General features: G+C 46.3%; 2 protein-coding genes across 20 annotated transcripts; both read right to left on the bottom strand.

The window, feature by feature from the left end:
• Nucleotides 1-513: 513 nt before the first annotated feature.
• LOC1280389 (muscle LIM protein 1) lies at nt 514-14363 on the bottom strand. Of its 19 annotated transcripts, none has more exons than XM_061659982.1 (9): nt 14059-14209; nt 10686-10957; nt 8982-9144; nt 4397-4508; nt 4034-4130; nt 3104-3200; nt 2621-2917; nt 2233-2553; nt 514-2151 (listed from the first exon to the last, which is right to left on the bottom strand). In XM_061659982.1, the coding sequence occupies exons 2-9, from the start codon at nt 10798-10800 to the stop codon at nt 1875-1877; spliced, it is 1479 nt and encodes a 492-aa protein (XP_061515966.1). In that variant the 5' UTR covers nt 10801-10957; nt 14059-14209; the 3' UTR covers nt 514-1874. The 19 variants fall into 19 exon arrangements, 18 of the variants coding, with proteins under 18 accessions (XP_061515966.1, XP_551886.4, XP_061515965.1 ...); XM_551886.4 differs by lacking the exons at nt 3104-3200; nt 4034-4130 and adding exons at nt 3427-3514; nt 3655-3751; XM_061659981.1 differs by having other exon boundaries at nt 14021-14139.
• A 6445-nt stretch (nt 14364-20808) lies between these two features.
• Nucleotides 20809-22181, bottom strand: LOC1280390 (muscle-specific protein 20). The gene is made up of 3 exons (XM_320237.4): nt 22020-22181; nt 21586-21918; nt 20809-21504 (listed from the first exon to the last, which is right to left on the bottom strand). The coding sequence occupies exons 1-3, from the start codon at nt 22047-22049 to the stop codon at nt 21313-21315; spliced, it is 555 nt and encodes a 184-aa protein (XP_320237.3). The 5' UTR covers nt 22050-22181; the 3' UTR covers nt 20809-21312.
• Nucleotides 22182-23617: the final 1436 nt, after the last annotated feature.

The following is a 23617-nucleotide window of genomic DNA, read 5'->3' as shown; positions in this document are numbered from 1 at the left end:
TGGCGCTTGGGTTGTCACCACAAAAAAATAATGTGCATCTTAGTCCTTCTTTGGCTTATAATTCCAATTTTCAGATCAACACTTCAGAAAAATCTTCGTTTGTGTAACCGCTGAACCAATTCTAATCCATATCCTAAATAAAGGATGCATATTCTCGTGAGATGAAACTTTCATTTTCCGCATTAGCACCCCCTCCCATCCCGCTTAACACTTCTTTCGACTTGACTTCTTTTAAGTTTCGAGTTTTAACCTACCGAAAACTACCGATAAAATTTTGATGCGCCTACCGAAAACCGCCAAAATAATCTGGCCACACTGGCTGGACCACAGTCTTGACAGCTAGCTGCGCTCGTGAAAGTTTTCATTGAAACGGATGCAGCCAACTACAGGGTGACCATAACATTTTGTAACAGTATTTGAAAATTATCATGCTTTAACCGTTACTTCGGTCATTAACTTTCATCTGAAATCATTTCATGTTCTTCATTATTTATTAACAGTAAAAAAAAACACTTTTGCTCGGCTGTTTCCGTTCCTTTATTGAAAAAATATCGTTTTTCTTATAAAGTTGCACGTTGCGTTTATCAGTTGCGCGTTTACTCTTTTTTTGTTGTTGTAATTTGTTTTTAAATTACTTCTGTTTCACAAAAAGTAATAGTTAAACGTTAGCGATTACAATGATAATATATAAAGGGTGATATAATTAGGTGTACGATACAAAAAAAAACATCATTGCTCTTCGAATTAAGTGGTAAAAGTCATGCTTCTAATACATCGAGAGGGAAGAGAAGCCGTTTGCGTTCACATAGCCAGGACTGTCGGGAAAATCGGTTGCTGCTACCTGCCTCTATCATCTTCATGGTTGGTTTGCATTTTGTGTTTTGTTTTACACTCACAACGGTTAGCAAGCAACTGGTCTAGCGAAAACGAATAAAAAAAAAAACACACATTTTTCGCATCTCTAGAGGCTGTGTGGCTGTGTTTGCCGTGATACATGCAAGCTGACTGTCATATATTCACTCAGCATATTCAAATGTCTTGCCCTATCGAAAGGCGCGCCACTCCTTTTCCTTCCCTCTTCTCAGCTACTGTAAATACCGCACGTGTCGATCTCTCCGCCACACAGTGAGTGTCCGCGTAATTCGGTCGCTTTGATATGATCAATCTTGCCCTAAACGTGATCTTTGAAATGTAGATATGATCGGTGTGTATGGTTTCTACCCTGCCAATGATCGCAGGCCTGCTCCAGGCCCGGTCGTTCGTCGTTCCGTCCAAAAAGTTTCAAACCAAAAGCATTAAATAATCTACCGTAAGCTTCACCGCAGACCGAATGGAAGTTGTGATTCAATCATTACACACACTCAATTGTTTGCATGGGCGTTGGATTAAAATGTTGCGATTTTTGACGATTTCTTTTGAACAATTTGTACGAGCAGCAAAGCTTACATCTAGTTGGGAGAACAAAAAAAAACATCTTACACGATAAGGTTACGTTTTGTTTCCGATAGACCGAAGTGGGGGATGGGGGGCAGCTGCAGTACACTTCAGGAGTTTGGGTTAGACGAGATGGGACACAAAAAAGATGCACAATCTTAGCATCATGCACACCCCAAAATGAAAGCGTTGGGTGCACCAATCTGCTCGAGTGAAAGCGACTTTACGATCCGGAATGCTACTTCTATGCGATCGTTCCCAGTGCAGGTGGTGCCATCTATTGGCTGGAAGTCGCTCGCACTGTCGCAGTGATTGATGCATGATGCCCGTTGTGTTTAAGTGTGTGTGTGTTTTTGTATGCAACGAATCGTTACAAAACAATCAAAAGTAAGGATTTCATAATAAAAAAGAAAGTCTAGCAAGCAAAACATGTTATCGCCTTAGGCCATCGTTAGAGCGCCGGCGCCCATGCCGAAGCCAACGCCTCGCGGACCGTAGTTGCGACCGTAGCAGCCCCGGCAGTAGATCTCCCCGTTCGGACCATCGTTCAGATTCGTCGAGTCGAGCGATTTGTGGCAATCGAAGCAGCTGAAGCATCGCTTGTGCCAGATGCGGTTTTTGCTCAGCATCTTTTCGGCCTCGTACACGGCGTAGCCGCACCGGGTGCATCCCTTGCCATCCTTCGCCTTCGGTCCGTTCGCGGGCTTCACGTCGGTGCTGCAAAAGGGAAGAGGACGAACGCAAAACAGCACGTTAATGGATGGAGGAACGCGTGGCATTGTCTCGCGTGGTACTTACTGCACTGGAGCAGCCTGGGCGTCGGTGGAGACAAGCGTTGGCGTGTGGCCGAAACCGAAACCCTTCGGGCCGAACAGCTTGCCGTAGCAGGCGCGACAGTGGATCTCGCGGTCCGGACCGTCGCAGGCAATCATGGAATCGAGCGGCCGGTGACATTCGTTACAGTTGAAGCACTTCTTGTGCCACATCGTTCCCTTGGCCAGCTGCTGCTCGGCGGCGAACACCATGCCGCCGCATCGTGGGCAACCCTGTCCCTCCGGCGCCTTGATCACGGTCGTGTCAATCGTCACCATCGGCTTCTGAGAGGCCAGCTGCTCCTCACTAGAAAGGAAAGAGCACAATATATTACCAAACGAAAAACATCTTCACTCTATCGGAGGTAACTTACGACATGCAGTCAGTCTGCAGGAAACCAGATCCGCAGGCAAATCCATAACCGTGCGGACCCCACTTCTTGCCGTAGCAGGTCTTGCAGTACACGTCCCGATCCGGACCATCGCAGGCGATGATGGAGTCGAGCGTTTTGCTGCAGTCGCGGCACTTGTAGCACTTGCGATGCCACTCGCGACCCTTCGAGAGGACCTGCTCGGCGGCAAACACGACACCGCCGCACCGTGGGCAACCCTGTCCGGGCGAAGCCTTGATGGCCGACGTATCCACAGCCGACGGTTTCGGGGCAAACTCACTGAGAAATGCAGACAAACGGGATGTTAGCAATATGGTCACAGGTGATGCTCCTAACACCAGATACTATACACAAAACATGTCACTAACGGTGGACGAAAATAGAGAGAGAGAAAGAGAGAGGGAACCCTCCAAGAGACACAGAAACACAAATTCTACACAGTTTGGACAGTTACTACTTTACTACCTCTTGAAGTCCAAATCGCGCGCATCACTCATTAAGCCAAGCGAAGAGATTCCCGAGTGGCCATAACCACGGGAACCAAACCGACTGGCGTAGCAGCCTGTGGAGTGCAGCGTATGGAAGGGAGAAGAAATTGAAATTGAATTGTCATTATTAAGTCAACACTCCCAAAAGCGACGCCACCGACGACGTACAACGAACAACACAGGTAGGAACATTCAACCTGCACACAGCTACTAACGAATACGGTACGGTTAGTGACAGTTTAGTGTATACATCTGTGAGTGACAGCATCTGTCAACGGGATGTTGTGGGCGAACATTTACCATTCGATGTTGGTGGTGTCGCTCTGCAGCGCTCCACCTCCTTGGCCGTATCCGTAACCCTTCGGACCATACTTCTTGCCATAGCACACTGCACCGGATGGTTGGTAGAGGAGTGACATAGAGAGATACGACGGGAAAGATACACAGAACAGACAGAACAACGTTACATCGTACCTCGCTGTAATGTACCTCATCCGGCATGGGCACGGAGGAATCAGCTCTAGTTACCTTTGCAGTAGATGTTACGATCTGGACCCTCGCAGCAGTTTACAGAATCGAGACCCTTCTTACACTCACCGCATTTGAAGCATCCCTTATGGTAGGCCTGTAGTATGGGAAAGGACGACAGATATTTAACACACGCTCACAATGCCACTTCGAGCGAGCGATAGAGAGAGATAGTACGAGTGAGAGCGAGATTGATGGAGGAGCCAATAGAGCGCGAGATAGAGTGTGGAATTTGTACTGACAACTAGTGTAAGAAACGTAAGAGTTAGCAACACCGCATTGCTATTATTTACACGACTAACATCATCGTTCGGTGTTATAGGCATACTACAGCTCTTCGGTGCGTCGAGACCAGAGCGAGCGAGAACGCATGCATTACCTCTACAGTAAATCTCTTTATCCGGTCCATCACAGTGGATCGTGGAGTCAAGCGTACGGTTGCAGACTAAGCATTTGAAGCAGCGCCGATGATAGCCCTGGATGTCATAGGGATGGCAAAGCAGGCACGCGACACGCAGACGAAAGGTGACAGGATGACGAAAGAAAGCGGTTTCGGGGAGATAGAAGAAAAGTAAGATAGGTAAAGAAAGGGCATTGCTCTGACAAGCAGTCTAGCTTGGTTCTGAAAAGCCCGAATCAGCAAGCGATAAAGTTTGGTTAGTAGGCGATCATTCATCAGTCGCCCCAATGTCCCAGTGTTAGTGCTCCGTTCCGGGATGTGCTAAAATAGTAATCAACTCACTCTTCCACGTGCCAACATCTGCTCGGCCATGTAAACATATCCGCCGCAGCGAGGGCAACCCTCTCCTTCAGGTGCCTTTGACATTGGTTTCGGTTCAAAGTGTCCATTCGTGCTATGGGTGGGGCATAAAGGGGGGGGGGGGGGGTTTGGGTTGGTTGATCGGATTGTGCGTGATTAAAGTAGAAGATTCGTTTGAAATACGGTGATGGTGGTTGTGTGTGAAGTTTGAATTTTTTGTACGAAACGATCAACGATCATTCCAAAAGTCAAAAAGCGAAGACACACGGAAACATATCGCAATAGGTAAAGGTAAGGTAAGGTAATAAGGACACGATCGTACAAAATGTGTGGTGCAAAAGAGGCCAAATGCACGGAACGAGGATGATGTGTATGGAAAAGAGAGAGAGAGAGAGAAAAAGAAAGAAGAAAGAAGATAGAGAGATCATGTAAGAGAAACATATAAATCAGTTCATTGTGTGTAGTTAGGAATGTCAAGACCGGCAGAATTCTTCTTCAATGCTACTACTAAAAGGGGTTCTGGCGAAAGGCCAAGAACACTGCCTATTCTTGGACAATGTTCTTTACCCATCGCGATCATTATGTTAATTTCAGGTTAACACAATACAGTCTTATATAAAGGTTTGTCCTTGCTAAAGTGTTCTTTAAGGTAACGACTGATTACTCTGGGACAAGGCAAAGTCCCCTGTGACTTGAATGTTCTCGTTCTTCTAACGCCGCGGTTTTGGAAAAGACTCACTAGTTTCAGGAGTCAGTTTGATACAAATGATAGCAAAACTGATTGTAAAATTCGATCGCTACTTCGCTTTTGTTTTCGTATTTGCTCCAGGGCACTTTCCTTATCCCATTGATACGTTGTGTTAGAAACATTAGGAAACGAGGAGGGTAAAGGGCTGTGATTGAAAGTAACAGAAATGATAGTTTAGAAAGCGTCTACTTCTTTCGTCCAATATACACACACATTTAGTACAGGTACGAGATGAGGATGAGCAAATGAAGGCGTAGCATTGCCAAGTCAAAAAGCGTACTTGTTAAGTCTAGCTGTGGGGTAACGGGGAAAACGAAGAAAAGTTATACACAATATAACACACACACAACGTATAAGGTGTGAAAGAAGAGTGTTATCACAAGTGATAGAAAAACAAAAGACAACTGGTGTTGTGTAAACACAAAACACAAATGTTACAACGAATGTTGGTTTGAAAGCAAACAACAAGACAAGTAGAAGAGAACAGAAAACTACAAACAGGAAGGGGGTAGCAATGTACAAAAAACAGAGATAGAAAAATTGAAAAAGGAAAAGATAACAACAGCCAACAACATTCAACAACAAAACAACACCCAATACAACAACAGTACGAACAAAAACAAAAGAACAAACGTCAAACGAACAAAACGTACACGAATATCTCACCGAGCATGGGCCAGATCATGGACGGGAACATGTATAACAGTATAACAGTAACACGCCGAAGAATGGAAACACACACACACACGCCATGTTTGCTCCATGATTGAGTTTTACAATTATTGGTGGTGCACACAAACACACACATATATATGTAAACACCAGCCTCCAGGCTGAGCGTATGTCTCCGGATGTTTCTGGATGTTTGTGTGGGTTTGATGCTAGATGACGACTAACACCGACACCGAGAGCTGTCACGTGGAGCTCGTTTGGCGCTCATCTTGCCAGACGCTTGACGCTTCGTACGGCATTCCACAGCCACAAAGCCGATGTCGATGTCGGTATCCGCTTCGTTTTTGATGACGATGAAACGACACATTTTACACAGAGGACACGCACCATGTTCATCCCAGAGCACGCATACACAAATGGCACACGCACACGCACGCAAACGGACACAGAAGGACGCAAGACGTCACAGAGTGGATCTTTGTACATCGATTGGAGGAAACAAAAAAAAAACACATATGGGGGAACAACGACACGAGACACTGGGATGGGTGCTGTTTGGAGCAGGGCGGCCTTTCATGGGATCTTTAGTTTCTGTTGTGATGTGATGTGACATGAGCTCAGAAGACAGTGTGCGCTCTCTTGGCAGGTTGCTCCTCAATTTGACATTTAACCTGTCACGCTGCTAGTGTCAATTTAGTAGCTCGGTGAGAGCAGTACTTAGTCGGGCGATCTTTTGTGTGTTCTCGGTGCTTATGTGTGCGTATGCTCGTGTATTTTTGTGAGTAGGTGTGCGTGTAGAGTGAGTGTAGTAATGAGTGCTTCACTTTTCGACCCTTACAGAAGTCTGCAAAGTCTGAAGCTTGTTCGGGGCGTATGCTACATCACAGCCAGGAAGGCAAAACATAGGTGGTATTGGTGGAGTTGGTGACGGTGATGTTTGCTATGCAGTTCTCATGTACATTCTTGCTGGCTCGATGGTTTCTATCAATGCTATCTAAGCTATGTTTCTCGTACGTAGTGTCATCTCGCACGGGAAAACACGAGAAAGAGGCGATATCAACTAGTCACAGATTACGTGTACGATTTATTTGCCAAATAACTCCAATCCAATCAACGGTTCGATACAAAACTGATCAATCGACAAACAACAAACGCTCCACTGCGCATGGGAATGAAACCTACGGCAGGGAACGGTTTGCAACAGGCCGGCTACTAAACAAACGTGAAACACTAGCGAACTCTGTCCTGCCTAGCTCTATGGGTGGTCTGTACTGCGTCTGCGACGCTCCTGCACTTCCACAGCGAAAATGGAAACAATCACAAACACAAAAACAGTGGGAAAATCTCGGTAACGAAGATAAAGAAGAAGCACTCAAACACATACAAACACACACATTTGCCTTAGTTTGCTTACATCACAAAGCCATTTTTCTTTTCGGTTTTGATTTTAATAACAATTAAAAAATGGGAACACATGAGAACACTCGGATCCAAATGACTTGCAGAGGTTCGCCGTCCGGCTCTGATGGAAGCGAACCCCGCAAAGATCACGAAACAAACGCGTTTTTCGTACGGAACGCTTCTAAAATCTAACACAACAAAAAACGGACAAATCGAAACAGTGTTTAAGGGTGCGATCGTGTAAACCTGGCATTTAGTGAATAGTGTCCAATAGTGATAGTAGTGATAGTGAAAGAGTAGTTTTTCTTTTGTCGTTGTTGGCTAATATTCCTGATTGGATGACTTCGTGTATGGTGTTGGATTTGGTTTTGGTTTGCTTATTCTGTTTAATCTCCTACATCTCCTAACAATACTTTTCTGACCTTGTATCATCATTTACTCAATACTTAGATGGTGGTGTTGATGGTGGTGATAAGTAATTTCATCGCTTCCACACTTCCCTCAATAGACGGGGAGCTCGACCGACGTGTCGTTTGGCAAAAACAAATGGAGATGTTGTTGGGTTTTTGGTTTCTGCACGGTGCAAGCTTCTTCGCGCTATTCCGCAGGGGGGACTCTTACTTAAATGAACGGGTTTGTGATGCTAGTACACGTGGCACGAGCATTTACTTGCTGCAACGTTCCAGCACGTACCAAAAAAAAAAACAAAACAACAATCGGCGAAAGTCAAAGGTTTGCGTATCGTGTGCAGCATAATCGTAACATTGAAACAATTGTGATGGTGGTGGTGGATATATAGTGAAGGTTGGTAGCGGTAGTGGTAGTAGTAGTAATAGTAGTAGTTGTTGTTGTTGGTGTGTTCAGATTTTTGGTTTGGTTTTTGCATGAAAATGTAAGAAAAAAAAATAACAGAAAAAAGTGGAAATCAGCATGCATGTTCTTCATTCGTCGCAAGGTGTATATGCTTATCATATTATTTAGTGTTTTTCTTCCCCATTGCCTAATCAGACAAACTAGTTGCAATTATCAAAAGGACGGAAATGGAGGTGAATGACAAACAGATGGGAACAATGGCACAAGATGATGCTTGGATGGTTGGACAGTGTGTAACATATTTCGATATTTTACAAAACACATTCGTTCCATGTCGCATTCATGCTGCATTGACGTTCAATTAGTTGTGTGCCTTTGCGTAAATCAGAAAGCTTCAATATCGTATCCAAATATACACAAGTTGCTAGATTTTGTACAGGAATAGGTACATATTTCTGTATGGTAAAACATCGAAATATATTCGTTGATAAGATTACTGCATTGCTTTATAGTAGAGCAACAAATCAACTGTGACATCTTGTGTCTTCAAATTTCAAAGTCTAACATCCTCCCCTACTTGTATCAGGACTAAGGAAAGGCCCAACGAGAGCTAAACGAAGCGAATTCAATCATATGACCGGTGGTGGTGGTGGTGGTGTTTGCAATAAAACTACCCGACGACAATTATATCATACATCAGCTTTCTCGCACTACTAAAGACGACCGGGGCGGGGCAAAAGCTAAAGTGGCCGCGACAGAGGATCGGAGAAGAATCTACGGTAGGCTAATTACGTGCTATATGGATCAACTGATCGGTTTCGATCGGATCCTCTTCCTCCGACTGCTGTGTATTTGTGGTTCTTCTTTTTTTTTACTGTACATACTGCACACAGTGTCTGTGTGAAATGGCCGTTCTATCATAGCGAAACTTACCCCTCGCCCTGAAACTGGGCGCCAGTGTCCATCGAGAGGCAGCCGGCGCCTCCACCGAAACCGTAGCCCTTCGGTCCGTACTTGCGGCCGTGGCAGTTCTTGCAGTACAGCTCGTTTTCGTGCTCTGCACAGTTTGTGGAGTCGAGCATCTTGCCGCACATTCCTGTTTGCGATTGACCGGTTCGAAGCGATGAGCGCCAAAAAGAGAGCAAAGAAGCAGAAGAAAGAAAGGAAGAAAAAACACACGCGTACATGTTATTCGGTGGATACTGTAAAGTGAGTGCTGTTTAAAAATAAACCTTCGACACATCGACGACATTGCAACTGCGCCAGTAAAAATTTATTGATTGACACCCCACTCCGCCCAAATACCCACACGATCGCCGAAAGCACCCCCAACGGTTCGGGCGGGTTGCACCACGACAGCGGACAAAGAAGTGCAAAAGCCGCGCCGCTACGTGCAAACATGCCGAATAGTTTTTTCGGCCACGAATGGGGTCAGATGGTGTGGCTCCTCGCAACCGTTTTTGCAGCAGCTGTGCTGGGGTTGGTGGGATGGCAGGGGAAATACCGACCGATCCGGCCGCCCTTTTGCTTTGCTGCGAGACACTTCGTGCAAGTGCTTCGCAGACCGGGGCAACGGTCGGCATGGGCAGTCTGCCAAATGTTGGTCAAATCATCGGCCAAGAATAACATAAAGAAGGTTTGGGAGACGGCCTGCTAGAGGAAGGGAAATGGTAGAAGGGAAATCGGTAGTCGTAAGATACTACTGGGGTTACTGGAGTGCAAGAGATGTAATTACTGCGTTGATCTACGTTACGTACCTACGTTTTTGTGAGTTAAACATTTATTGTATAGATCAAAATCATGTACGTGTTGATTGGTCAATTATTTAACCAAAAACATCGCATGATTATGTTATGACCCTGTAGTATAGCAGTTATTCCCGAAACAAGTACATGAACGTTAAACATTGTACAAAAATTAAATTGTTGCCAAGCGGATATTCCCAAGAGAAACATTAAATGGAATCTTCAAAAATGGTTTTTATGTATCTCTCTAGATTCTTTAATCCAACTTATAGGTATTGGTAACATATAAATTAATTCAAGAAGCTGTCCATTTGTGTACATTTCATATTCATCTTGCTGGCTACTTAGCTTATGATACGATCGTCTACTAGATCTGAAACATTTCATCCCTCCAATGTCCTACACACTTGAAAAGTTTCTGAAACTTTTCATCAACATCATCCCACGTCTGCGTCAACCTGATCGACATGTTTTTCAATGCACACAACAACAGGCAAGAGAAAAAAAAAGCAAGAAATTAAATAGATCAACCCTCCACTGGGCGCGAGGGAAGCTGCAAAGTTACGCAGCCCAGCAGCCAAAACGAACATCCAAACCAGCCGCCCTAAACAACCCTACCCCGTCGTCGTTGCTCCACGCTCGCTTACGTTTTGCATGCGATGTTCTATTTTGGTGCCACCCGTACCCGCGGTACGTCAACGACACTTGGCGCGGGGTTTGTGTCAACAAAACCGGCAGCAAACGCAGGCGGATGCGTTTCAGACCCGTTTCGCCCCTATCGCCGGGACCGTTGCCAAACCCCCGCTACTGCTGCAACATTGCAATGTTCCCTTGCGGGTATGTGTCTACGCGGAGGTATGTGTGTGTGAGTGTTTTCTTAGTAGTTACTTACCGCACTTGAAGCACTGCTTGTGCCATTTGTTTCCTCCGGCGACACGCTCCTCGGCGGCGTACACCGACTTGCCGCACTTGGGGCACTTGGGGTTATCAGCTGGCTTGAAAGGCATGGTGGCTCTGGAGGGGCTTTAGCACGCTGGAGACGACGTAAACGAAGAGGCGCGGTTTCGAGAATTCGAGAAAGGGGGGGTTTTCGGGTGCCCTGAGCCTTGTACGGGATGACCTGTTGCACTAGCGCGTGGCGCGACTTGTTGCTGCTTCGATGACCTTTTGGGGCGAGCACGAAACGATCGAAACGAATATTGCTTATGTAAAAAGAGGAAGGGTTTCGCAAGTGCAGCACACAAACACACACGAGCGCACGCACGCTTAAATCGCAGCTCGGAAGCACACTGAGAGCCTAGTAGCACTGTTCCTTTTCGTTATCGTCCTTAAACCACCGACTATGCGATCTAAACCGTATGTAGTTGAGTGTGAGTATAAAATCTTAATATTATCGAAGCCTACAAACACACACCCTCACGTTAAATTGCACTTTTCTGCCCCGTTCACTTGGTATTTCCACGAGCTATAAGCAATTAGGAGATCAGAATTTCCGAACACTCTCTTGTAAAAAAAGGGGCGCTACAAAAGGATCAACGACCGAATGACTGCGCTTCGAAATGTGTTCGCTCTTCACATTGCAACCGACAGTGCACCGTGCGTATGAACGACTGACAGTCTGCAGTGCCTAATCCACAACGATCGATCGCAGTAGTGCCAGGCGCGCACCGGTATCGGCTTTACTTCGGGATTAGGTAACGCAGTGGGGCCGTCGTGTAGTGATCGTGCCAGTGATCGGAGAGTGCTTCGTTAGTGCATCTCAACGTGATGCAATGTTATACCTTGAGTGATAAGGCACGCAATTCATAATCAATTGGTATGTACATTTTTATGTTGATGTAGAGACTTCAGAGGCATCAGGATCAACCTGATCTTGTGATTTTCAGATTATAAAAAATGGTTGTACTGTTATACTATCTATATCAAAATCCCATCCGTTGGATGACTTCCTCGAAGTAGATTTTCAAATTATGAATATCCCGAGTTCTTCTTCAAGGTAATTCCAACGTCAAACGTCACCAAATCAAGTGTCACGCGACATCACGCACCGTTTGCGTTGCGTTTTGGGAAGAAACGACGCAGGTATATAAATACCACCGCAGGTTCTCTCGTGCACCGAAACATCACGAGAGCAGTACACGCGCGTGTTTCGCCTCTCCCCTTCCGCAGGATTCTCTTGCTGTGTGTGAAAAAAAAAACCACCATCCCTGTAAGATAAAAGTAAACAAAAAACAACCTTTCATCGGTTGCTGCTACGCAACAGGGCATATCAAGCTAATGTTTCTTGACCGAGGCGCACACCAACTGCACACGGCCGCGTACGATCGGAAAAAACACCTGCTGTGGTGGGATTTCCCCCATCCCTGCGAGGAGACCGAAGATGAAAATTTTCTACAGCTGTGTGTGTGTGTGCGAGGATTTTTATGTGTGTGCCTGTGTGTATATATTAATAAATTCTGCGTAGGGGTTCAACTCTGCTCTTTTGTAGCGCTGCCCTATTCCCGGTTGGGGCTGCTTTGGTGCTGGCACTAAGCCAACGATCCTGAATGATTGCATTCTACCCTGTTCATGGAGCATCCGCAGACAGAGCATCCACGTTTGTGAAATATGGTGTGTTTTCTTGCTTCTTAGTTGCTACCTTACCCTGTGTTCTGCTACCATTAAAATGTTGTTGCACCACAGCCAGCATTTCTCTTCCCGTTCCTATTCGCTCGTTCGCCATCGTTCGTTTTGCCCACTGCACCAACAAATTCCAACAACCTGTAATGCGTGGGTGGCCACCACCGGCATGTCCCATTGGTGTTGGCCAACGAGCGAGCGACAAAGTCCACCCAGCATGCAGACTCGTGACACTGTGTTAGCAAAAGAAAATCCAAATCCAAAATGTTGAACTCGTGCATTTATGACAGCGAATAACCTAGATCGCTCGTGATGATCGCTGACAGAATATGATACGGGCTCTTTCCTCAATCATGGATCCACGGGTCTAAAATACCCCCATCTCTTGATCACCTCTGTCTGTCACAATTAATTGAGTGTCAGCCGAAAAGATGACCGTCTATCGTGGTTCGTTGGAGCAGGACTCATCATTAACATTCCACAACAGGCAGCTAACTGCTTGCAGCTTCGAGGTGGAAGTGTGAAAACGAAGGACGGGGGAGAATATTTTCAACGTTTCTCTAATTATGTTATAGCCCGGTACATCGGTCTCTGTTCGGTTTGCTAGGAATCTCGTGGAATCTCATGCTGTCCACAAAGCAGAGTGACAGATTTGAGATTGTCACCGTGCCAAAACGACACATGCAATGGAACGCGTGTGCAGTTCTTGCTCGGTGTTACCCTTTTGAAATGCCCTTAAGAATGTAGGTCCAACATTATCCAACAAAGACACCGCCCAAAAAGCTTAATGTCTCGCCATATACCAACCAGAACCTTCCACATCATCTTCCTCGCTAATCCCAAGAGCAGTTGAGCTGATGCGTAGTCCTTTCACGCTGACTGCCCGTGTGACCTTAACGGCACCGTGCGTTATGTCTTCATCAACAACAACCGCCATCACACACAAATCATGTTCATCAGCATCATTTTAACACAAAATTTTCACACAACCAGTCGCTAGAGCTGTTTCCCACATTTCACACATTTATTAATAGACACACGTACACACGGACACACTCGCTCGCACGCCACCAGAAGTCCACCAAGAGCAAAGGAGAGCATGGTGGTGTGGGATGGAACAGGGATCGAGAGAAATCTGGCATTTTTGGAGCGGGTTGCGATTGAGGATGGAAACTAGAGCAAACAGAAGGCCGTTGCATCACAGCCATTCCACACGGCACTGTTGTACTGTTCATTTTTCTCTTTTATGTTTCTCACACTGATCGCACACTATGTTCAAGGATAATGCACAGATCACAACGGTTTGGTACGATCGCAAAAGTTCGGTGGTGTTTCACACTATTTTTCCTGCTCTCTTGGAAGAGAGATCACTTTACAGACACAGTCAGTTGCCTTAAGTCCCTTTTTTGCAAGCAGATCACTATGAAATAAGTTCACTATCGCCTCTGGAACGCTTGTTCCCAACCTTTTTTTTCACAAACTCAAACACTGATCGCTTCTTTTAAGGCTCAATTTTCAAGTTCCTACTCGATCAAGATGTCTTGATCAAGATGCTCCCCAGCAGCACCAAAGCAAGCCCTGGACAAACGCAAGCAAACAGCAACACACTCCTGAGGTGAGCCTGAGAGTACTCGCCAACTACTAACCGTGTATTCGAATGATTGACTATGGTGCCGTGCACTCGGTAGTCTATGTATCAGGATGCACACGGCACGCTACTACTTTATTCGGTAGCAAAACTCGACCAGGCGCACCAACACCAAGCCGCCGGTGTGCGAAAACAGCTCAGCTATGTGTGGTGTGGGCCAGTGGTACCGCTCGGACTCACGCTAGCTATGGTAGTCCCTTTCCGACCAATTGGGCCAGTCAGCAAAGGCATCCCACCGTCCTGCGGGCTGAAGCTGCGGAGGAGGCCTGGGTTCGAGTTCCACACGCTGCAATCCACAGTTGCACAGTGGGAAAACTGAAATGGAAAATGGTACCGCTGATCCACTCATCAGCAGTGAAAAAACACACGTCACTCTATCTCGCTTTTCTGCCTGTACCTCTGACCGTTCGGCGAGGTGTTCCTCTCCCATCCCTCGAGATCTAGGCTGAGCGTTTCGGTACCTGTTGCTGCTGCTGCTGTAGTAGTAGTCGATGACTCAACGCCACAAGATGGTCCGATGACGAGGATGACAACTGTTTGATCTCAATCTCCGATCTGCCCACTGTCTCTGCGACGCGAGCTGCCCGTGATGAACGGCATAAATCACATATTTTTAACATCATCACGAGCGATGTTTGTGCTTATGGTCCCCTTCGGTCCCTGAAACCAGATGGAAATGAAAAGATGTTTTACTACTTCCTATAGCGTCGGATGTGCGATACTTCAATTGGGAAGAGAATCAAGCACCAAGAGCTCTTGAAAAAAATATCATAAATAATCAAATTCTTATACCCCCAGAGGTGTTGATCACTGCAAAGATAGAGGCAGGTTAAAAGTCAGTATTATTTATTAGCCTTTTAAGAGTCTTAGATGTTCTCTGTTAGGATGTTTGTTAGAATCATCAGCAAGATATACAATTTGCTTGAATTTGTTTCTAATTAAAATAACAGAATTAAAAAAAGAACTAGACTGAGAGCTCCAAAAATAAACCCCCAAAACGACAAAAAGAAATCCATTGCATTTTTACAAACTGAACCGTCTTCTACACCGCTTGACATTCGCCTCTCGAGTGCATACGATGGAATGTTAATTATGGTCGACTTCTTCCTTCCTTTTTTTCGGGGAGATCCATGCACATTCTGTTCAACAAAGTAACATAATCGATATTCCATCGCGCCAATGTTTCCCTTCGCCACGGGTCGCGATATCTTCATCCTCTGTCATCGGGCATCGGGCGAAGTAATTACTCTTCTGCCCGGCGAACCGATGCCGTGCCTCATCAATTATCTTCGCACGGGAGGATGCGGCACAAGAAAAATCGTCCATACGAGCGAGCGAGGTCAAAGATGACACGCGGCGTGCCTTAACTGTCGCTGACGTTTCGCGATCCTGGCAAAAATCAATCCTGCCTCCTAAAACGGGGTGATGCTATCGGGATTAGAGAGGGGCGCAGGGTGAAAAAGAGCGAAAGAGAGAGCAAGAAAGGCAAAAGTCACGCACCCTTAGGAAAACCTCGTGCTCGTTTTGTGAGTGGGAGTATAAGTGTTCCTCCCGGCGCGCTGTAGTTTCTTTCCCGTTCCCGATCAGCTTCAGCTAGGCAGCAAACGTACGCCCAAGCATACCTAAGTGCCCCCATGTGCCCGTACTCGCTTTCTCACACTCTTCCATAGTGCATCAGCACTAAATTGGAAAGCGTACCGTGGTACTGGGCGAGAAAATTATGACCCACCAACGCCACTCATCACCCAGCCCAGAGTCGTATGAATCACACTTATAAAAATGAGGAATGTTTTCCACAGCCTCTTGACTTGACTCAAACACCTCACACTCGCGGGGCTTAATCATCCCGTTCGCTCTTTCGCGTTCCAACGCAGGCAGATCGCATTAGTGGGACGTCCGAGTTAGGGAAGGCAGGGCAGAAAAACACCTCGGAAGCACACAAAAAACACGCTGTGGGAGAAAAAAGGGACGCAAATCCACGGAATAGAAGAATTTGGTACACCTTTAGAGCAAAAATTTTTCGTGTGCAGAGCTATTTTTAGTGTGCACACTACATTCGCAGTCGTTCGAGAGATGGGAAATGATTAAACGAGAGAGAGAGAGAGATGCTGCGAGCAATAAGAAGAAAAGAGAAAGATGGAATGGCGCTGCTTAAAAACAAGAACACCTTTACAACTCCTAAACACGGTAAACACTTTTGGATTGGCTTTTTAAAACACGCGGATACGCGGAGGTCACTGGGGAGTTCGACGCATACATCTTGCCCATGCTTTCCATTCTCTCAGACAAGTAATCGACACTTTTGATCGCTTTTTTGGGGAGAAAAACGGCCTGTCCGGAACGCGGGTGGTATTGGTTTTGGGTTTGTTACCACTAGCCAGGCGGTTTTGTTTTCCTTCTTTTGGCTGGAAAATGTTCTATTTTAGAGCGTCGCTTGGAATCGACCATGTCCGTATTTAATGTCTATCTAGTCTGCGTGTCGTGAGGATCATTAGAATCGATAAAACGTGATCATAATACAAAACCTTCCTTTTTCTCTAGGTGTTTGTTTCTCAACATTTTAAAACGATCGCAAAACAAGTGCTAACCGTTAACCCAATAGCATAACGCATGCCGGTTATGCCAATTCACCGGTCACAGGTAAACATAGCACACTTTTCAAATCTGTTGGTCGACGCTCCGGCCTACAAAACGACTCATTTCACGCTCAGCGCGCGTTCGTAAGATCTCCCAAGCGGTGGGTTCTCGAAAAGATTGGAGCTTCACTAAAAATATATCTCCGGTCTCATCTGCCAAAAATAGTTGCCGCAGGAGAAAACGCTTCGCCCCGAAACGTTCGTACGGCCGTAGGGATGAAGTGCTTCTGGTACGGGTGCTTTCTCCCCAGTTCCTGGTCACCGGTGAGTAACCCATCTTCAACCGGTCCTCCCACATGCCCACAGTCCACAAAACGGTGGCGGTGGACTCGAAACAGCGGAAGAAAAATCACCTCACATTAATATGCATTTTTCACTTGGAACGATCAATCCATCGGCCGTGATCGCGTGGGTTTATGTGGCAAAACGCGCACTGCACGAGCTAAACAATTTAACCGTCCGGAAAAGGGGGGGATGATTATCCATTACATTACCCAGATTCGGTTGAACGGTTTCGCTCACCGTCAAGGACTCGAAATGCGGGCAATGGAAGCGTTTCCTCATCCACGGCGGGGTGAAAGAAACAACTGACCCTATGACATTCGGTTAATTCAACGATCATAACTTTCCCCCACGCCGCGTGTGCTTAAATGTAATTTCCGTTCTCTTATTCGCACGCGGGGCGGTATCGTGCTCGATCGTGCTCGTAAACATTTCCACCCAAGCATTTACCAATTAAACCGTTTCGCCGGTGTAACTCATCCTTGTTCGCACGTTTTGCTGTCGAGCGGCGATTCTCTTACTGCGGCTCCCGGGCATGTGGCCATAAATTCAGTGCCCATCATCGACCCAATCACTCAATTTCGTAACGGGCGTTTGCGGGTGTGTGCATGTTCCATTTTGGTGGTGGTAAATTTTTCTCTGGCGGAAAAGTATGATTCACCCCCCAGGTCGAAGGCGAGCAAACACAGCCATTGTGCGATGCGGAGGCAATGGTTCACAGTCAACAAACAGATCAACAGATGAGTAACAGACACATTGGGGGAAAGTGTCAAACGAAGACGTTTAACCCTACAGAATATATTAACTAGTTTATCATCAAATGAGCCTCAAATATTGCTGTTCTCTTTACATATTTCCTCCATCTGTTTTCATCCAGTCTGCTCTATTCTTTGATGTCAAAATTTGCTGTATTTTGTATTATTTTGTTGTTTAGCACGAATTTACAACTTTTTATTTACCTTAATTAATCTATTTCTTTTATTAGTATATTAATTTCTTCCACTTACTCAAACACTATTACGCATATTCTTCTATAGTTTACCTTCTACTAAAGGGTTTAAACATTCTTTCGTGGCACTATAAGAAGAAAACACGCGAAAAACAACCCTTCTATCTCCCCATCTCCTATTTTGTTCCTCCCCCGAAACACAGCTATGGATACGGTACAGTCCGCGAGAAAATTATCTTCGCAGGATGATTCATAACCGACACACCAGAATGTTTTCCGTTGTTGCGCCTCTTTGCGACAATCCGCACGAGGCAATCCCACGCGTGCCACTGCAAGCTTTCAACCTGTACCTTTTCCGCTCTTTATGTGTGTGTGTGTGTGCGAGTGGGGATGACGCGATTTTTTGCGGCACGGTATGAAAATGACACCCGAAGGGAAATAAAATGGCAAGTATAAATGTCAGCCGGGGGCGCGCGTGTGGACAGCGACATAACTATGAGCAACATCTCGGTGGTTGAGTGGACGTCTCGGGATTGGGAGGCAGGGGTGGGAAAAGTCACCGACAGTAAGTCTGATTGTGCTCGCTTTTTACGAGGTGTGTCGGTTTAAGGGTTGCGTTTCGCGCAAAAAAAGGAAAGTGTGTTGAACGATTTCCACTTTTGGTCGGAATTTGTAACTCAGTTTTTCGCCGAAGCACTGCCGAACTATTGCAATTACACCCACCTGGTAGGCCACCCGGCACGTTTCCGTTCCATTGCATGAATGCTGGAGCTGATGGACAAGCGACGAGGATCGACACAGTCAGGGTGGGACAGGCAGGGCGTTTGGTCCGGTTTGTGGCTTGGAGTGGTAAGAGTTCTATTTTCGGCCGTTGTACAAAAATGACGATATGCTGCTTAAAATAGCCGCGCCGTGTTTTCTCATTTTATAATACTTCTTTTTCACCTGCTAAAATTATACTTGCCCTTTCTTTGCTTCTTCTCCCCCCGCTCAACCCGCTTCACTAAACAGGCAGGAGGGGCATCATTAGGCCTTCTCGCTGAACCTGCGCTTGTTTACTTGGCCAAACAAATCGCCTGTATAATGTTGGAAGCCGATCTTACCGATCGGTAAAGCATTTTTCTGTGCAAAAAACCTCTCACTCTTGCACACACACACACACACACACACACACACACACACACACACACACACACACACACACACATCCAACCCGGCGGTGCATTCCGTCGGCACGATCACCTTGACGTGTGGAAAGATTATTTGAGTAATAGTATTACGTAAAAGCTGCAGGTGAAATAATGCAGCGTGCAGAACAGAAATAGAACGGATTGCGCGGTGAGCGAGCTAGAAAGAAAAAAAGAGTCGCGAAGAAAAGAAAACGCGAGACGAAATAATAAATATGAACGTCACAGCGGATTATTAAGGAAAAAAACATGCGGCTGAGAAGTCATTGTAAACAAGCAATTAAATCTAAGTCAATAAAAATAAATTGCACGTAGAACTTGCCGCTGTGGGTGGGTTTACAAGTCACACTGAGTAGGAAATAGAGAATATAAAACACAAAGTATAGTTTGTGGTCCATTGGAAATCATTTTATTATTATTTGGTTATTACGAAAAACATTCTTCACATCTTGAGAGATTCTTTTCCTTTAATCATAATACATAAATTTAATTATAATTCATAAAACATAAAAAAGGGAACGATTTTTTTTAATGTAAATAAACAAACGCAGAACAAATTTTCCCTATTACGATTACAGCGCCACCTAGTGCAATTTTCTTCGCACCATCCGAATGGTACCTTCATTTCCCCACAGAGGGCCATTTTCTTTCGTTTTTGGTGATTTTTTTCTCGTTCAAACAGAAAAACTGTTCAATTTTCAACTCGTTCTAAAAATCGTATAAAACCCCACCTAAATAACGCCGTAAAAGCAAATAAAGCTGAAGAAACGTTTCGCATAGGCCCTTTGGTGGTAGATTTTCCCTCGCCATTCTTGTAAACAAACATCCGATAAGCTAAACAATCGTTCGCTGCAACCGTATGGGTGCTCGCGGGTGCGTTTAAATCGGCCATTCGGTAGCGAATTGCAACCCACACCCGGCTGGTTCGAGTTCGCCAATCGATCGCCCTGGACGTGTAAATAAATCACTCGCAAACGATCCGCCAACCGTTCAGCCGATTTTTCATCCCATGCACAGGGTGGACGACATTCCTTTGCTGGTAATTCAAGTCCGGCTACTCGACCCGGTTGACCGGCCGAGCACACGCGCGAGACGCCACACCGATCCGCACACCGAAAAGCGTAAAATTAGTCGAAGGTCCCCCTGAAACCCGTGCAACGTACGCTCGGCCTCCAAAACTAGCTCGGCGGGGAAAATCCAAGGAAAAGCAAACAAACGAAACACAAAATGATACACGCACGCACGTTGTTTGAGCAGCGTTCGGTAGAAGAAGATCTCCGCGTGTTCTTGGGTGTGTGCGGTTTCAACGGACTATACGGTTGGGGAAATTCCACCACACCCGACCACCATCGGCACGCCGGCTAATGGACTGGAAAGATCATGGCCCCCACTTCACACGCGCGCAGCTGAAGTGTTACACCTTGCGAAACGTGCCGCCTGTTCCGAGGACGAGTTTTATGAGCTGTCAAAAATGTAGAACTCTCGCATAAGCAGCAGCAGCGAGGCACGAGCTGTGTGGGAGTGGATTGCTCGTGCCTTGGGACAGTGATGCAACCGCCACACAAAGTGTGCCAACCGTTTGGAGATGTTTGCTTTCACACCTCCTTCTAATAATTGTAACGTTCTGGCGCGACAAAATACTACCACGCGTGTGTGGGTTTTTTGTTTGTGATTTTTGTACGAAATAGTATTAATTTTATTACAGATAAATTATCAACGAATTTTTGTTCTCCCTTCTTACAAAAACAACCAGTTCTTCCTACCGCTCTCCCGCAGTTACTTCACACTTCAGGGGAGGGTTGAAGCTAAATTACATAAAACTCAAGGTGTATAAAGCCGTACGCCAAGTAACAGTAATACCAGTTCTCGCAACAGTCGACCCAGTGGAAGACTTCCTGGAGTTCCACGGATCGCTCGCACGTCTACTACCTCTCTACTCTATCCTCTGCGCTCATTCTCCTCCTTCTTCTCCTACCATATCTTACACACTCGTATAAATGTTGATGTTGCTCTCTGTGTCTGTGGATGTCTCTGTATCTAGGAGTGAAAGGGTGAGACTTTCCGTATGTAGGTCACGGGGCTCCTCATACAGGGTGTGCATGTGTGCGCGTGGTGTTGTGTGCTGTGATGTGTATGTGGTGATGGATGCCGTTTGTACACATTTCCTGGACCGGTGCTCGTGGCCGAGGCCCACCCGCTTACTTGCCGAGAATGATCTTGCGACCGGCGCCAATGTTCTGGCCCGCCTGCGTGGCACCCTTGTTCGTGCCGGCCTGCAGCCCAATGATGGCCTGGCCCGCGTTCAGCTGCTCCTCGGTGAAGTTGCGCTTGCACTCGTCGGCCGGTTTCGGGCCCAGGAACGGTCCCTGGAACTCGGGATGTTTGTAGCACTGCGGGGTGGAGAGTGAAGAAGTTTAATCATAAGACACTGTGACCTTCCTGGAGCTCGAACAAGATCTCGCACAACTTACCGCTCGTCCGAGTGCGAAGATTGTGCTGGTGACCTGCGCTATGTCCTTCTTCTCATACAAGTCCACCGTTTGGAAGACATCCAGATCAGGTACGCCGTACTTCTTGATCGCCTGCTGGAACAAGTTGATGTTCTCCATCATCTTGAACTGGCCGCCGGACGTGTTGATCTTGGCCACTGCGCCCGGTTCCAGCTTGTTGATCAGCTTGCACAGGATCAGTCCATCGCGAAGGGCGTCCTCGTACAGCACACCGGCCGGGAACTTCTCACCGAGCACCTCCTCGATCCAGTACTGCGCTTCCTTATCCTTCTCCAGATCACGCTTGCCAGCGATCTGCACGAATAACAGTGACACAAACGAAATGAAACCATTTAGTAACTTGCCACGATTTCCAATCCCACTAAACACTTCCAAGTTCACTTCACACTACCAACCTTAGCACGAACTTGACGCTCCAAAGCCATTATTGAAACTGCGTAGTGACTGTACGACGGGGTTTTCTTTCAACAACGATTCGTTGCTCACCAAACTTGCTCTAAGCTGCGGTCGCTCGTACACTGATGAACGCTCTGGCCAGCGCGATTGCTTTTAAACTTCTTGCGTCCATCGTTTGGCGTGCGCGCGATGGAAAAACATGCGCCCGCGGCTGCGCACAACGGCGCAACCGATCGCCATCGAAAGGGGAGCTTACCACGACTCCCCCCTTGGTCGAGGGATTACTTTTGTTTTTCCGAAATTTAATACATCAAATGAGCGGGAAAACGCGGAGTGAACGGAGAATGAGCAACGCGTCCTTTCGGTGTCCTTTCCCTTCCCACTCACGACGCGTTTGCCCGATTGTCGATTATTTCCATCCGATTTCGGTTTGGCTGTAGCAAAACAAGCAGCAATACGTTGCAAAATGCTCCTGCTGGTGCCGCCTGGTGACGTGTTTACAATAAAATACACATCATTATTTCGAGAACGTTCCTGCAGCTACCGGCCACGCGCTGGGATAACTCCATGCCGCACCGGGCCGGCATACACGCGCCCCAACCGGACAGACAGATAGCCCGTGAGTAATTTATTTCCGTCCAAATGACAGATTTGCGCCAGCGACGCACTCACGACGTGTTGGGTTTGGTGCGTGTTTTCATATGGGAGGGCAGGGGTGGAGAATTTTTGCGTAAATTCAGCTGCCAAAATATTCCTAATGGATGGAAACGGCAATGGAGAAAGATTTGGAGAGTAGGAGCCAAGCCGACTATTAAGCGGAAGATGTTTTGGTGAGTTTTTTTTTACATACTTTTTTATGGCAGTTAAAGAGCACATTAAACTGTCACTGGAAAAGCAAGTATGTCTTTCATTTTTTTGATAAAGTGTGTTCAAGCAACTCAAAGGAGTAGAGAGTACTAGAGTAATCTCGCACATGCTAGCTCATCTAAACCCGTTTATTCGATCAAATTCAATACCAATGATGCAATCCTTTTGGCTCACTAGCCCCAAAAGTGCATTCAAACACGCGTCTAGAGTGCCGCGGTTCGATGCATCACACACATTTTTCGAGATTGTTTACAGTGCGTTTCGTACGCCTCTTGCTGCGAGGCAATAAGCAAGGTTTCAATCTTTCAACAGCACCTTCTTCTCGATACACACCTTGTACCGATGTTGCCCTACCCATGGTTAGTGAACTTAATACAGTGTTCTCAGTCTCCATCGGCGTAAACCAATTACCGTGAGGTGTTCGCTACCCGTCTTTGCACGGTCTGTTGCCAGCGTTTAATGAGAATGCAGCTTCATTACGTTGGAATGTCCTCAGAAATGCGTGCCCGTCACCGTCCCAACATTAGCAGCTGACTAATGTAACGCCACACGGAAATAGACAACAGACAAAACAGCTCGCTACCATGATTCACCTGTTGAGCAATGTTGAGCTAACCTCCACGGGGATGACCTTTGTAACACACACTCACCAACTCCTAGTGTCGATTCCATTTCATGCCATGCACGATCGAGAGCAGCGCGTACTTTTCCACCTCATTTATGACCGATC

Source organism: Anopheles gambiae, chromosome 3 (genome assembly GCF_943734735.2).
Source record: "Anopheles gambiae chromosome 3, idAnoGambNW_F1_1, whole genome shotgun sequence".
NCBI lineage: Eukaryota > Metazoa > Arthropoda > Insecta > Diptera > Culicidae > Anopheles > Anopheles gambiae.
The sequence above is the reverse complement of the archived record's forward strand: the minus strand, read 5'-3'. Positions and strand labels throughout refer to the sequence as shown.

Coding starts and splice junctions, on each gene's coding strand:
- LOC1280389 (XM_061659982.1), bottom strand. CDS start 10,800: ATGCCTTTCAAGCCAGCTGATAACCCCAAGTGCCCCAAGTGCGGCAAG. Junction 3,201..4,033: donor TAAAGAGATTTACTGTAGAG/GTAATGCATGCG, acceptor TGCACTCCACAG/GCTGCTACGCCAGTCGGTTT. Junction 2,554..2,620: donor CTGCAGACTGACTGCATGTC/GTAAGTTACCTC, acceptor TTTCCTTTCTAG/TGAGGAGCAGCTGGCCTCTC.
- LOC1280390 (XM_320237.4), bottom strand. CDS start 22,049: ATGGCTTTGGAGCGTCAAGTTCGTGCTAAG. Junction 21,919..22,019: donor AGCGTCAAGTTCGTGCTAAG/GTTGGTAGTGTG, acceptor TTATTCGTGCAG/ATCGCTGGCAAGCGTGATCT. Junction 21,505..21,585: donor TCTTCGCACTCGGACGAGCG/GTAAGTTGTGCG, acceptor TCCACCCCGCAG/TGCTACAAACATCCCGAGTT.